At 42.1% G+C, this 16,824-nt stretch overlaps 1 protein-coding gene across 1 annotated transcript in view; it reads left to right on the top strand.

Moving 5' to 3' along the window:
- The first annotated feature begins 270 nt into the window (after positions 1-270).
- LOC130367333 (mucin-2-like) overlaps positions 271-16,824 on the top strand; it is a 46,086-nt gene continuing 29,532 nt past the window's right edge. The window contains exons 1-4 of the mRNA XM_056569743.1: positions 271-314; positions 3,579-6,972; positions 7,597-10,478; positions 14,525-14,608. Of these exons, the coding sequence (XP_056425718.1) occupies positions 3,608-6,972; positions 7,597-10,478; positions 14,525-14,608 (6,331 nt within the window). The 5' untranslated portion in view covers positions 271-314; positions 3,579-3,607. The remainder of the gene's footprint in view (positions 315-3,578; positions 6,973-7,596; positions 10,479-14,524; positions 14,609-16,824) is intronic.

Raw genomic sequence — 16,824 nt, 5'->3', positions numbered from 1 at the left:
AACTTCAACTCCCAGTATGCCCGGACAGCCGTTGGCTGTCTGGGGATGCTGGGAGTTGAAGTTTTGCAACATCTGGAGGACCAAAGTTTGAGACCAATGACATATACTTATGTAGTATATATCTGGTTTCTCCATCTTTGCTTTGTGTTCTATTTAAGACTTTGCAAATATGTCTTCAAAGGCCTTTTGCATGTGGCCATGTGGCTAGGGCTACACAGCGACATTGGTCATGTGACAGTGTATCGCATCTAAGGCACACATCCCTACATGTCCATGGTTGGTCTGCTGTAGGGTCACTTCAAGAGAAGTTTCAGGTAGGATACAGTTGGATGTGACTTACACTGAGGCCATGCTGGCCATAGACTTAAATTAAGACCAATGATGGCCATGGACTTACACTGAGACCAAATGTTTGACCATAGACTTACATTGACACCAATGTTGGCCATAGACTTACATTTAGACCAGTGCTGATCATAGACTTAAATTGACCTCTTAAGGACGCAGGGCGTACCTGTACGCCCTGCGCCCGGTCCAGGCGTTTAAAACGATGTCACGCCGTTACCCCGCATCATACCTGGTCGATCCCAGCGGCTTATGATATCCGGGACCCTGGGCTCACCGATCGTTGTGCCTTGCGCTATTAACCATTCAGACGCGGGATCAAAGTTGATGGCCGCGTCAAAAACGAAAGTAAAAGCTTCCCGGCAGCTCAGTCAGGCTGATCGGGAGTATCAGGTCCCCTTACTTTGCTCCGTCGCGTCCGATCGGCGTTTGATTGCTCCAAGCCTGAGCTACAGGCTTGAGCAATCAACCCCCTATTACGCTGATCCATGCAAACCTATGGCTTTGCAGAGATCAGGGTAAAAGATCAGTGTGTGTAGTGTTATAGCCCCTATGGGAGCTATAACACTGCAAAAAAAAAAAGGGAAAAAAAAGTTAATAAAGGTCATTTAACCCCTTCACTAATAAAAGTTTGAATCATCCCCCTTTTCCCATAAAAAAAAAAAAAACTGTGTAAATAAAAATAAACATATGTGGTATCGCCGCGTGCAGAAATGTCCGAACAATAAAAAAATATATCGTTAATTAAATCGCATGGTCAATGGCGTACGTGCAAAAAAATTCCTAAGTCCAAAATAGTGTATTTTTGGTCACTTTTTATATCATGAAAAAATGAATAAAAAGCTATCAAAAAGTCCAATCAATACAAAAATGGTACCGATAAAAACTTCAGAACACGGCGCAAAAAATGAGCCCTCATACTGGCCTGTAATAAAAAATAAAAAAGTTATAGGGGTCAGAAGATGAGAATTTTTAACGTATAAATTTTCCTGCATGTAGTTATGATTTTTTTTTCAGAAATACGACAAAATCAAACCTATAGAAGTAGGGTATCATTTTAACCGTATGGACCTACAGAATAATAAGGTGTCATTTGTACTGAAAAATGCACTGCGTAGAAACGGAAGTCCCCAAAACTTACAAAAGGAATTTTTTTCTTCAATTTTGTTGCACAATGAATTTTTTTTCCATTTCGCCGTGAATTTTTTGGAAAAATTACTAATGTCATTGCAAAGTAGAATTGGTGGCGCAAAAAATAAGCCATCATATGAAATTTTATGTGTAAAATTGAAAGCATTATGATTTATAGAAGGTGATGAGGAAAAAAATTGAAAATGCAAAAACTGAAAAATGCCTAGTCCTTAAGGGGTTAAGACCAATGATGGCCATGGACTTAAACTGAGACCAATGCTGGCCATAGACTTCATTAAGATCAATGCTGATCATAGACTTACATTGAGACCAATGCTGGCCATAGACTTACATTAAGAACAATGCTGGCCATAGACTTACATTAAGAACAGTGCTGGCTATGGTCTTAGACTGAGACCATTGCTGGCCATTGACTTACAATGAGACCAATGCCGACCATTGACTTACATCCATTAACTTACATTAAGACCAATGCTGGCCCTTGACTTACATTGACACCAATGCTGGCAATTGGCTTACATTGAGACCAATGGTTGGCCATAGACTTACATTGAGACCAATGTTGGCCATAGACTTACATTGAGAGCAATGCTGGCCATGGTCTTACACTGAGACCAATGCTTGCCATTGACTTACATTGAGACCAATGCTGACCATAGTCTTACATTGAGACCAATGCAGGCAATAGACTTACATTAAAACCAATGCTGGCCATAGACTTACATTAAGACCAATGCTGGCCAAAGACTTACATTGAGACCAATGCTGGCCATAGACTTACTTTGAGACCAGTGCTGGCCATTGACGTACATTGAGACCAATGCTGTACATAAACTTACATTGAGACCAATGCTGGCCATAGACTTACAATGAGACCAATGCTGGCCATAGGCTTACATTGAGACCAGTGCTGGCCATAGACTTACACTGAGACCAATGCTGGCCATTTAACTTACATTGAGACCAATGCTGGCCATTGACTTACATTGACACCAATGCTGGCCATTGACTTACATTGAGACCAATGGTTGACTAGTGTTGCTCGCGAATATTCGCGATTCGAATATTATTCGCGAATATCGCATATTCGCGAATTCGCGAATTTCGCGAATATAGCGCTATATATTCGTAATTACGAATATTCGTTTTTTTTTTTTTCTTCACAGTACACATCACAGTGATCATCCCTCTCTGCTTCCAGCTTGTGTGGTGTAAAGAAGGCTGTAATACTACTGTGTGAGACTGTCGTGCGAAAATTCGCATATGCGAAAATTAGCATATGCTAAATTTCACATATGCGAATTTTCGTTTATGCGAATTTTTGCGGGTGCTACTTTTTTATATGCTGATATTCACATATGATAATTTTCGCATACGCGAATATTCGCATGTGCGAAAATGAAATGAGAATATAACGAATATTCGCGAATATATGACGAATATTCGCCCATATATTCGTGAATATTCGCGAATTCGAATATGGCCTATGCCGCTCAACACTATGGTTGACCATAGAATTACATTGAGACCTATGTTGGCCATAGACTTTCATTGAGACCAATGCTGTCCATAGACTTTCATTAAGACCAAAGGAGGCCATAGACTTACATTGAGACCAATGTTGGCCATAGACTTACATTGAGAGCAATGCTGGTCATGGGCTTACACTGAGACCAATGCTTGCCATTGACTTAGATTGAGACCAGTGCAGACCATAGACTTACATTGAGATCTATACTGACCATAGACATACATTGAGACCAATGCTGGCCAAAGACTTACACTGAGACCAATGCTGGTCATAGACTTACATTGAGATCAATTCTGATCATAGACTTACATTGAGACACAAGTGACCAAAAATCCATAAAAAATTTGATTTTGGGCAACTATCTTGTTATGCCTACAAGTCGCTGGCAATCATAGGGTATGATATTGCGATCTTCTTGTCACATGACCAAAGTCATATTGTAGGCCTGAGCCATGATAGGCCTCCCATTGTAGTGCACAATGAGTTACTGTATCACCATATCTTATGGAATCATGCAACATCTTCTTCTTCTGAATCTCTATAATTCTAGGGATTCTGTATTCCAAAACACCTACAGAAATGACAGTCTGTGAAGACGAGGACGTGCCAGAATGTGCTGTAACAGCCGAAGTGACAACAGAATGTGTGACAACCATTTTAGTCGTTGACTGTTCAAGAGTTCAAAACAGCACCAGCGACTGTGAAACAATAACAGAGGAGCCAACAGAATGTGATCCAACGACAACACCTCCACCGACCGACATGACCCACACAGGAGTATCTAAGAGCACAGAGAGTCATTCTAGTCATACAACAACAGTTCAGGAAAGGACAAGTGGTAACACAAACAGTCAAACCATAAAAACCAACAGTCAGATAACAACTGAAGATCCACATAGTCAAACAACTACAACACAGAATGCTTATAGTACAGTCACCAATAATGACACAACAAGAAGTCCGACAAGCATAACAACAGTCACAAATACTGAGACAACATCTGAACCTATAGGTAGTCAGACAAGGATAACACAGAATACATATAGTACAGTCACAAATAGTGACACAACAACAGGCCATGATAGTACAAGTAGCCGTACAGTGGACACATCAATCACTGTCAGTCAAAAAACAACTGAACCTTCAGGTAGTCAGACAACAATTACACAGAATACATATAGTAAAGTTCCGAATAGTAACACAACAATAGATACAGTTAGCACAAGAAGTCAGACAACAAGCGTAACAATAGTCACAAATACTGAAACACCTGAACCTACAGGTAGTCAGACAACTATAACACAGAATACATATAGTACAGTTACAAATAGTGACATAACAATAGAGACCAATAGCACAAGAAGTCCGACAACAGTCACAAATACTGAAACTAAACCTGAACCTACAGGTATTCAGACAACTATAACACAGAATACATATAGTACAGTCACAAATAGGGAGATAACAATAGAGACCAATAGCACAAGAAGTCCGACAAGCATAACAACAGTCAGAAATACTGAAACTACACCTGAACCTACAGGTAGTCAGACAACTATAACACAGAATACATATAGTACAGTCACAAATAGTGACATAACAATAGAGACCAATAGAACAAAAAGTCCGACAAGCATAACAACAGTCATAAATACTGAAACACCTGAACCTACAGGTAGTCAGACAACCATAACACAGAATACATATAGTACAGTCACAAATAGGGAGATAACAATAGAGACCGATAGCACAAGAAGTCCGACAAGCGTAACAACAGTCACAAATACTGAAACTACACCTGAACCTACAGGTAGTCAGACAACTATAACACAGAATACATATAGTACAGTCACAAATAGGGAGATAACAATAGAGACCAATAGCACAAGAAGTCCGACAAGCATAACAACAGTCACAAATACTGAAACTACACCTGAACCTACAGGTAGTCAGACAACTATAACACAGAATACATATAGTACAATCACAAATAGTGACATAACAATAGAGACCAATAGCACAAGAAGTCCGACAAGCGTAACAACAGTCACAAATACTGAAACTACACCTGAACCTACAGGTAGTCAGACAACTATAACACAGAATACATATAGTACAGTCACAAATAGGGAGATAACAATAGAGACCAATAGCACAAGAAGTCCGACAAGCATAACAACAGTCACAAATACTGAAACTACACCTGAACCTACAGGTAGTCAGACAACTATAACACAGAATACATATAGTACAATCACAAATAGTGACATAACAATAGAGACCAATAGCACAAGAAGTCCGACAAGCATAACAACAGTCACAAATACTGAAACTATACCTGAACCTACAGGTAGTCAGACAACTATAACACAGAATACATATAGTACAGTCACAAATAGGGACATAACAATAGAGACCAATAGCACAAGAAGTCCGACAAGCATAACAACAGTCACAAATACTGAAACTAAACCTGAACCTACAGGTATTCAGACAACTATAACACAGAATACATATAGTACAGTCACAAATAGGGACATAACAATAGAGACCAATAGCACAAGAAGTCCGACAAGAATAACAACAGTCACAAATACTGAAACACCTGAACCTACAGGTAGTCAGACAACTACAACAAAGAATACATATAGTACAGTCACAAATAGGGAGATAACAATAGAGACCAATAGCACAAGAAGTCCGACAAGAATAACAACAGTCACAAATACTGAAACACCTGAACCTACAGGTAGTCAGACAACAATTACACAGAATACATATAGTACAGTCCTGAATAGTAACGCAACGATAGAGACATATAGCACAAGAAGTCCGACAACAAGCGTAGCAACAGTCACAAATACTGAAACACCTGAACCTACAGGTAGTCAGACAACTATAACACAGAATACATATAGTACAGTCACAAATAGGGACATAACAATAGAGACCAATAGCACAAGAAGTCCGACAAGAATAACAACAGTCACAAATACTGAAACACCTGAACCTACAGGTAGTCAGACAACAATTACACAGAATACATATAGTACAGTCCTGAATAGTAACGCAACGATAGAGACATATAGCACAAGAAGTCCGACAACAAGCGTAGCAACAGTCACAAATACTGAAACACCTGAACCTACAGGCAGTCAGACAACTATAACACAGAATACATATAGTACAGTCCCCAATAGTAACACAACAACAGAGACATATAGCACAAGAAGTCAGACAACAAGCGTAGCAACAGTCACAAATACTGGAACACCTGAACCTACAGGTAGTCAGACAACCACAACCCAGAATACATATAGTACAATCACAAATAGTGACATAACAATAGAGACCAATAGCACAAGAAGTCCGACAAGCATAACAACAGTCACAAATACTGAAACTATACCTGAACCTACAGGTAGTCAGACAACTATAACACAGAATACATATAGTACAGTCACAAATAGGGACATAACAATAGAGACCAATAGCACAAGAAGTCCAACAAGCATAACAACAGTCACAAATACTGAAACACCTGAACCTACAGGTAGTCAGACAACAATTACACAGAATACATATAGTACAGTCCTGAATAGTAACGCAACAATAGAGACATATAGCACAAGAAGTCAGACAACAAGCTTAACAACAGTCACAAATACTGAAACACCTGAACCTACAGGTAGTCAGACAACTATAACACAGAATACATATAGTACAGTCCCGAATAGTAACACAACGACAGAGACATATAGCACAAGAAGTCAGACAACAAGCGTAGCAACAGTCACAAATACTGGAACACCTGAACCTACAGGTAGTCAGTCAACCACAACACAGAATACATATAGTACAGTCACAAATGGTGACATAACAATAGAGACCAATAGCACAAGAAGTCCGACAAGCATAACAACAGCCACAAATACTGAAACTACGCCTGAACCTACAGGTAGTCAGACAACTATAACACAGAATACATATAGTACAGTCACAAATAGGGACATAACAATAGAGGCCAATAGCACAAGAAGTCCGACAAGCATAACATCAGTCACAAATACTGAAACACCTGAACCTACTGGTAGTCGGACAACTACAACACAGAATACATATAGTACAGACACAAATAGTGACATTACAATAGAGACCAATAGCACAAGAAGTCCGACAAGAATAACAACAGTCACAAATACTGAAACACCTGAACCTACAGGTAGTCAAACAACTACAACAAAGAATACATATAGTACAGTCACAAATAGGGAGATAACAATAGAGACCAATAGCACAAGAAGTCCGACAAGCATAACATCAGTCACAAATACTGAAACTATACCTGAACCTACAGGTAGTCAGACAACTATAACACAGAATACATATAGTACAGTCACAAATAGGGACATAACAATAGAGACCAATAGCACAAGAAGTCCGACAAGAATAACAACAGTCACAAATACTGAAACACCTGAACCTACAGGTAGTCAGACAACAATTACACAGAATACATATAGTACAGTCCTGAATAGTAACGCAACGATAGAGACATATAGCACAAGAAGTCCGACAACAAGCGTAGCAACAGTCACAAATACTGAAACACCTGAACCTACAGGCAGTCAGACAACTATAACACAGAATACATATAGTACAGTCCCCAATAGTAACACAACAACAGAGACATATAGCACAAGAAGTCAGACAACAAGCGTAGCAACAGTCACAAATACTGGAACACCTGAACCTACAGGTAGTCAGACAACCACAACCCAGAATACATATAGTACAATCACAAATAGTGACATAACAATAGAGACCAATAGCACAAGAAGTCCGACAAGCATAACAACAGTCACAAATACTGAAACTATACCTGAACCTACAGGTAGTCAGACAACTATAACACAGAATACATATAGTACAGTCACAAATAGGGACATAACAATAGAGACCAATAGCACAAGAAGTCCAACAAGCATAACAACAGTCACAAATACTGAAACACCTGAACCTACAGGTAGTCAGACAACAATTACACAGAATACATATAGTACAGTCCTGAATAGTAACGCAACAATAGAGACATATAGCACAAGAAGTCAGACAACAAGCTTAACAACAGTCACAAATACTGAAACACCTGAACCTACAGGTAGTCAGACAACTATAACACAGAATACATATAGTACAGTCCCGAATAGTAACACAACGACAGAGACATATAGCACAAGAAGTCAGACAACAAGCGTAGCAACAGTCACAAATACTGGAACACCTGAACCTACAGGTAGTCAGTCAACCACAACACAGAATACATATAGTACAGTCACAAATGGTGACATAACAATAGAGACCAATAGCACAAGAAGTCCGACAAGCATAACAACAGCCACAAATACTGAAACTACGCCTGAACCTACAGGTAGTCAGACAACTATAACACAGAATACATATAGTACAGTCACAAATAGGGACATAACAATAGAGGCCAATAGCACAAGAAGTCCGACAAGCATAACATCAGTCACAAATACTGAAACACCTGAACCTACTGGTAGTCGGACAACTACAACACAGAATACATATAGTACAGACACAAATAGTGACATTACAATAGAGACCAATAGCACAAGAAGTCCGACAAGAATAACAACAGTCACAAATACTGAAACACCTGAACCTACAGGTAGTCAAACAACTACAACAAAGAATACATATAGTACAGTCACAAATAGGGAGATAACAATAGAGACCAATAGCACAAGAAGTCCGACAAGCATAACATCAGTCACAAATACTGAAACTATACCTGAACCTACAGGTAGTCAGACAACTATAACACAGAATACATATAGTACAGTCACAAATAGTGACATAACAATAGAGACCAATAGTACAAGAAGTCCAACAAGCGTAACAACAGTCACAAATACTGAAACACCTGAACCTACAGGTAGTCAGACAACTACAACACAGAATACATATAGTAAAGACACAAATAGTGACATAACAATAGAGACCAATAGCACAAGAAATCCAACAAGCGTAACAACAGTCACAAATACTGAATCTACACCTGAACCTACAGGTAGTCAGACAACTATAACACAGAATACATATAGTACAGACACAAATAGTGACACAACAACAGTTCATGATAGTACAAGTAGTGATACAGCGGGCACAACAATCACGGTTAGTCAAAAAACAACTAAACCTACAGGTAGTCAAACAACCATAACACAGAATACATATAGTACAATCTCAAATAGTGACACAACAGAAGAGACCAATAGCACAAGAGGTCCGACAAACATAACAACAGTCACAAATACTGAAACTACACCTGAACCAACAGGTAGTCAGACAACTATAACACCAGCTACTCCTATTACAGCCACCAATAATAACACAACAGTGCTTGATAACAGCCAAACAACAACCAAGGATAGTCAACCAACGATAACACAGAATACCTCTGTTAAACACAACAGTAGTGATACTACAACTGTGCATGATAGTACAAGGAGTGATACAGGGCAAACAACAATCAATGATAGTACAAGTAGCCATACAGCGGAAACAACAATCAGTGTTAGTCAAAAAACAACTGAACCTACAGGTAGTCAAAAAACTATAACACAGAAAACATATAGCACAGTCACAAATAGTGACACAATGATAGAGACAAATAGCACAAGAAGTCAGACAAGTGTAACAACAGTCACAAATACTGTAACAACATCTGTACCTACAGGTAGACAGACAACTATAACACAAGCTACTCCTATTAAAACAACAGTGTTTGATAAAAGCAAAACAACAGACAATGATAGTCAAACAATAACACAGGAAACATCTATTACACAAAACAATAGTGACACTACAACTGTGAACAATAGTACAAGTAGTGATACAGGGGACACAACAATCACTGTTAGTCCAAAAACAACTAAACTTACAGGTAGTCAGACAACGATAACACAGAATACATATATTACAGTCACAAATAGTAACACAACAACAGAGACATATAGCACAAGAAATCAGACAAGCATAACAACAGTCATAAATACTAAAACACCTAAACCTACTGGTAGTCAGACAACCATAACACAGAATACTTATAGTACAGTCACAAATAGTGACACAACAACAGAGTTTGATAACAGCAAAACCACAAACAACAATAGTCGTCCAACAATAACACAGGTAACCTCTATTACACACAACAATAGTGACACTACAACTGTCCATGATAGTACAAGTAGTGATACAGGGGACACAACAATCACTGTTAGTCAAAAGACAACTGGAGGTCAAACCAGTGAATTCTCTACTAAACCTACTGGGATAACACAACATAATACAACAACTAAAGAAGGAACAAATGTTATGTCTTCAAGCAGTATCACAAGTGTTGACCGTCTGACAACGGAGGGTACGTACTGTTTGGAATAATAACAGACTTTATAGCTTATATGTTTTTTATGTTTATGAATTTGTACTTGGTTATGGTGGTGGGGTCTTCATATGCTCATACTCCCACTTATCTTCTAGAACCTCTGTCAATTGATTCTGTGCCAGGCACTGCCTCCGAGAAGAGGACGTGACATCACGGCCATGCCTCCTAGTGTCATCGTAATGTCACGTCCCCATCTCGAAGACAGTGCCCAGCACAGAATGACGGGGACTGCACCGAGATCGCGGGGGTCCCCAGAGGCAGGACCCCTGTGATCATACATCTTATTCCCTATCATTCGGATAGGGGATGAGATTATAAAGATGGAATACCCCTTTAAGATAGGAAAAATCCCTAAAAATGAGGGCTGTCCCTCTTACCCAGTCACCTTATACACGTTTTGCATGCACAACATCTATATGTCATATGCTCAAACCCAATAATGACAGAGTCGCTGGTGCATAGTGCAAGTGGATGATAAAGACATAAGTCCTCAGTAGTCACAGTCTGGTCACAAATTAGTTCCCAATGGTGTTCACTGTGGTCATGATGCTGGAGTCCTTCTATCAAACCTCCCGCACTTGGTGGGCTGGCACAGTGCTGAAGGGGTTTCACTAGGATGATGGTGGCAGTAGTCTCCTTGAACACTCCCCATGTGTGTATGTCTACTAGTTCATGATGGTTGACCCTAATGGAGAAGTGCAATAAGAGACAAAGACAAAGAGGCAACTAGTAGAAGAAGTTTTTGACAGTAGAACAGGCAGGCTTGGCTTTCACTGGAGCAGGATTTCCAAAGCGTATTTATTCTGTATTTTCCTGAATCTATATCTCTTTATAGCCTTTTTGGATATGCAGGTTTCTTGTGTTTCCGGTGTCTGCTAAGTTTTCCCTTTTTGTTGATGTATCTCAGCGGCAGCAGTCACATATGCTTGTCTCACTGTTTTCTTTATTTTTCAGTACTGCAGTTCCCAGTTGAGGAGTGCAGGTCTTTATGTTTGTGATGTGCTAGACTTGGCTGGAAATTTATTTGGGTCCTAGATTGAAGTGGTGGGGTCTCTGTACATTTTACGCACCTCCCCCCCCCCCCCGCCACCGCAGACTGAAGTTCTCATTACTCCTTTCCTCTAACACTCCAGACCGCATGAACCTGAACTGTGTTTCTTTCTGAAGAGAGGCTATCTGCTTGGACAGATGGCAGAGGCTATCAGATGGACCTGCTCACTCCATGACATCCTGCACTACACTGCTAACTTCCTGCTAAAGAGAGACGTGGCAAGCCAACCTCTGTCCTCCTTTTATCAGTTTCCCGTAGTGGTGTGCAGGTGTGACTTGCCTGGTTACATTGCGAAATCCCAATGTAAAATATTTTACAGCATTAAACAGTGTAAAATAGTGCAAAGATAAATAAAATAAAACTAACCACAGGCTTTTTAGTGGACCATGTAGGACACTATACACACCCCTCAAAGATCAGGGATGTGGCCCATCACAGCAACATCCATCCCTTGCTAACTCCTCTCACTTGTGTCACAGATGAAAAAACATAGCAATATGAACAAAACTAAAAAACTAAAATCATACTCTTTATTTGGCTTTGCACACTTTTACTTGCCCTCATTTACCATTGCAAACCCGACATGTTTTGACGTGTTGTGTGCCAGATTCTGTCGCATTGCTCCAGAAATTCCCCAAAAGGGGGCGTGACCTCTGGGGAACGGGGCGTGGTCTCTGAAAGGGGGCGTGCCCCCAACATTTTTGCAGAAAAACTACATATATTTACTAAGGTTTCCAGAGAAAATGTGGTGGATTTGAGCTGAGGAAAACCCTACAGATCAGAGCATGTGTAAAAAAAGCAAAATGTAGGGAAAGTGGAAAATGTAGGGAAACCTTAGTAAATACCGTGGAAAATAAATTGTAGGGAATTAAAACCCACAAAGAAACCTACACAACACTCTTAGTAAATCAGGGCCTTTGTCTCCAAATTTTTTTATTTTTTATTGTTGCCATGTCAGAAAACTATTTTCTAAAATAGTAAAACTGAATTAAAAAATTTGAAGGACTGATTGACCCGATTCAAAACCTGTCCGCCACCCACCGTCTTTCCCCAGAAAAGACCCGACACCTGTTGTGGTAATATTGGGCCGGTCAGGCCTGTTTATTAACAATATTAACATATATGTAACAATTTACATCAACCAAACATTTCCTCCAAACATTTTCCTTCTCAACTTAGGCACTTACTATTTACCCCTGGCCACATTCACCTGACCCAGGGGCACCCACCAGTGTTAGTGCCTGCTCCCAACAACTCCTGGGGCCCTGACACACCACCAGAAGGCCCATTCAGTAGGGCTGGGCGGTATGACCAAATATGTGTATCACGGTATTTTTGTAACTTATGGCGGTTCCACGGTATATAACGGTATTTCTCCCCCCCCTTAAATCATGTGACCCACGAGCGCTGTTCTGCTTCCCCCCCCAAAAAAAATTAATCATCAGCCCAGCGCTGCGCTGTCCCCATTGGGGTATTATTCACATATGTCACCCGCATGCGTTGCCCTCCTCGTCCTCCCGTTTGTTGCGGGCCGTATGCGCTGGCTGGAACTGTGTACTGTATCTCTATGCTGTATCCCTATGCGGCCGTCAGCCTATCACTGCAGTGATGTTCCGCCTCGGCCGGAGATAGGTTGACGGCCGCATAGGGATACAGCATAGAGATACAGTACACAGTTCCAGCGAGCACAGGCGGCCCGCAACAAACAGGAGGACGAGGAGGGCAGCGCTTGTGGTTGATATGTGAGTATTTACCCCGATGGGGACAGCGCAGTGCTGGGCTGATGATTAATTTGGGGGGGGGGGGGGGGGAGCAGAACGGCGCTCGCAGGTCACATATGATTAGTTCCCTGATGTGGGGACAGTGCAGCGCTGGGCTGATAACTCATTCATTCCCGAGGGGGAGGGGCCAAACTGGTATTGCGGTATGGGGAAAAATTTATATCGTGCAGGACAAAAATGTTGGTATTCGGTATGAACCGGTATGCCGCCCAGCCCTACCATTCAGCTGTGTCCCCAACAGCTGTCCACACCATTCCTCTGCACCAACACTGGGATTGTCCTCAATTAATCCCACCAAGGATCCCTTTTACCTGCCAACCAAAATGTCAGCACCAACTCCAGAAAAACTAGGGCAGGTGGGCGGGACCTCTTCTTATTCCACACGCCGGAGTGGGCTCTCCAATCCTCCGGAACGAGCTGACACTGCAGGCTCCTCCTGACCTCTCTAAACCTTATGCCCCCATGTACCACTCCCCCCCCCTTAAAGGACCAATACATCTAAATTAACTTCCCTCACTAACCTCCCAAAATTGAGGTGAAGAGTAGTGTTGAGTGGCATAGGCCATATTCGAATTTGCGAATATTCGCGAATATATGGACGAATATTCGCGAATATTCGCACATTCGTTATATTCTCGTCTTATTTTCGCATATGCAAAAATGCGCGTATGCGAAACTTAACATATGTGAATATTAACATATACAAAATTAGCATACGCGAAAATTCGCATATGCGAAACATTTGCATATGCTAATTTTCGCATATGCGAATTTTCGTACGCCAGTCTCACACAGTAGTATTACAGCCTTCTTTACACCACACAAGCTGGAAGCAGAGAGGGATGATCACTGTGATGTGTACTGTGAAGAAAAAAAAACGAATATTCGTAATTACGAATATATAGCGCTATATTCGCGAAATTCGTGAATTCGCGAATATGCGATATTCGCGAATAATATTCGAATTGCGAATATTCGTGAGCAACACTAGTGAAGAGGCCTCTAACGCCCCCGTCAGGCCGCCACTACACTACCGGGTACCCTTCCACTCCGTTTTGCTCCCAAAAAGATTGTAAAATCTGGCCAAACTACACCAGGTTTGAATCCCCTCTGTGAACGTCCATTACGGTGTAAATGATCAGCTGCCATCTTTGAATTTTTGTTGACTCTTTAATACTTTTTATTCATAGGCCCTTGTGATGACGGGACGTGTCCGTGCCCTAAGCACTTGTATGGAGAAGGCTGTGTGTTTATCTATAATGAAATCAGCCTAGGTAGGTACCATGGGACCATCACTACTAGAGTGGTGGGGTTTGACGCTAAAGACTCTGAGGGAGATTTATCAAAACCCGTCCAGAGGAAAAGTTGCTGAGTTGCCCATAGCAACCAATCAGATTGCTGCTTTCATTATTGAAAAGGCCTCTGCAAAATGAAAGTGATCTGATTGGTTGCTATGGGCAACTGGGCAACTTTTCCTCTGGACAGGTTTTGATAAATCTCCCCCTCTATTTCTGCTCAGATCTCTAATACCAATAGGGGGCAGTATTTAAAAGTAGCATGAAGTCACTATCTGTCGGCAGTGGGCTCCAAATTGTGGACCTCCAGATGTTACAAAACTACAACTCCCAGCATGCCCAGACAGCCAACGGCTGAGAGACGTAGTTTTGCAACATCTGGAGGTCCTCTGTATGGAGACCGAGGGTCTAGATCATTGTTTCCCAACCAGGGTGCCTCCAGCTGTTGCAAAACTACAACTCCCAGCATGCCCAGACAGCCAATGGCTGAGAGACGTAGTTTCGCAACATCTGGAGGTCCTCTGTATGGAGACCGAGGGTCTAGATAATTGTTTCCCAACCAGGGTGCCTCCAGCTGTTGCAAAACTACAACTCCCAGCATGCCCAGACAGCCAACGGCTGAGAGACGTAGTTTTGCAACATCTGGAGGTCCTCTGTATGGAGACCGAGGGTCTAGATCATTGTTTCCCAACCAGGGTGCCTCCAGCTGTTGCAAAACTACAACTCCCAGCATGCCCAGACAGCCAACGACTGAGAGACGTAGTTTTGCAACATCTGGAGGTCCTCTGTATGGAGACCGAGGGTCTAGATCATTGTTTCCCAACCAGGGTGCCTCTAGCTGTTGCAAAACTACAACTCCCAGCATGCCCAGACAGCCAATGGCTGAGAGACGTAGTTTTGCAACATCTGGAGGTCCTCTGTATGGAGACCGAGGGTCTAGATCATTGTTTCCCAACCAGGGTGCCTCCAGCTGTTGCAAAACTACAACTCCCAGCATGCCCAGACAGCCAATGGCTGAGAGACGTAGTTTTGCAACATCTGGAGGTCCTCTGTATGGAGACCGAGGGTCTAGATCATTGTTTCCCAACCAGGGTGCCTCCAGCTGTTGCAAAACTACAACTCCCAGCATGCCCAGACAGCCAATGGCTGAGAGACGTAGTTTCGCAACATCTGGAGGTCCTCTGTATGGAGACCGAGGGTCTAGATAATTGTTTCCCAACCAGGGTGCCTCCAGCTGTTGCAAAACTACAACTCCCAGCATGCCCAGACAGCCAATGGCTGAGAGACGTAGTTTCTCAACATCTGGAGGTCCTCTGTATGGAGACCGAGGGTCTAGATCATTGTTTCCCAACCAGGGTGCCTCCAGCTGTTGCAAAACTACAACTCCCAGCATGCCCAGACAGCCAATGGCTGAGAGACGTAGTTTCGCAACATCTGGAGGTCCTCTGTATGGAGACCGAGGGTCTAGATAATTGTTTCCCAACCAGGGTGCCTCCAGCTGTTGCAAAACTACAACTCCCAGCATGCCCAGACAGCCAATGGCTGAGAGACGTAGTTTCGCAACATCTGGAGGTCCTCTGTATGGAGACCGAGGGTCTAGATCATTGTTTCCCAACCAGGGTGCCTCCAGCTGTTGCAAAACTACAACTCCCAGCATGCCCAGACAGCCAATGGCTGAGAGACGTAGTTTCGCAACATCTGAAGGTCCTCTGTATGGAGACCGAGGGTCTAGATCATTGTTTCCCAACCAGGGTGCCTCCAGCTGTTGCAAAACTACAACTCCCAGCATGCCCAGACAGCCAATGGCTGAGAGACGTAGTTTCGCAACATCTGGAGGTCCTCTGTATGGAGACCGAGGGTCTAGATCATTGTTTCCCAACCAGGGTGCCTCCATCTGTTGCAAAACTACAACTCCCAGCATGCCCAGACAGCCAATGGCTGAGAGACGTAGTTTCGCAACATCTGGAGGTCCTCTGTATGGAGACCGAGGGTCTAGATAATTGTTTCCCAACCAGGGTGCCTCCAGCTGTTGCAAAACTACAACTCCCAGCATGCCCAGACAGCCAATGGCTGAGAGACGTAGTTTCGCAACATCTGGAGGTCCTCTGTATGGAGACCGAGGGTCTAGATAATTGTTTCCCAACCAGGGTGCCTCCAGCTGTTGCAAAACTACAACTCCCAGCATGCCCAGACAG

Source organism: Hyla sarda, chromosome 4 (genome assembly GCF_029499605.1).
Source record: "Hyla sarda isolate aHylSar1 chromosome 4, aHylSar1.hap1, whole genome shotgun sequence".
NCBI classification, from domain to species: domain Eukaryota; kingdom Metazoa; phylum Chordata; class Amphibia; order Anura; family Hylidae; genus Hyla; species Hyla sarda.
Note: the sequence above shows the minus strand (reverse complement) of the source record. Positions and strands in the feature narration are given on the sequence as shown.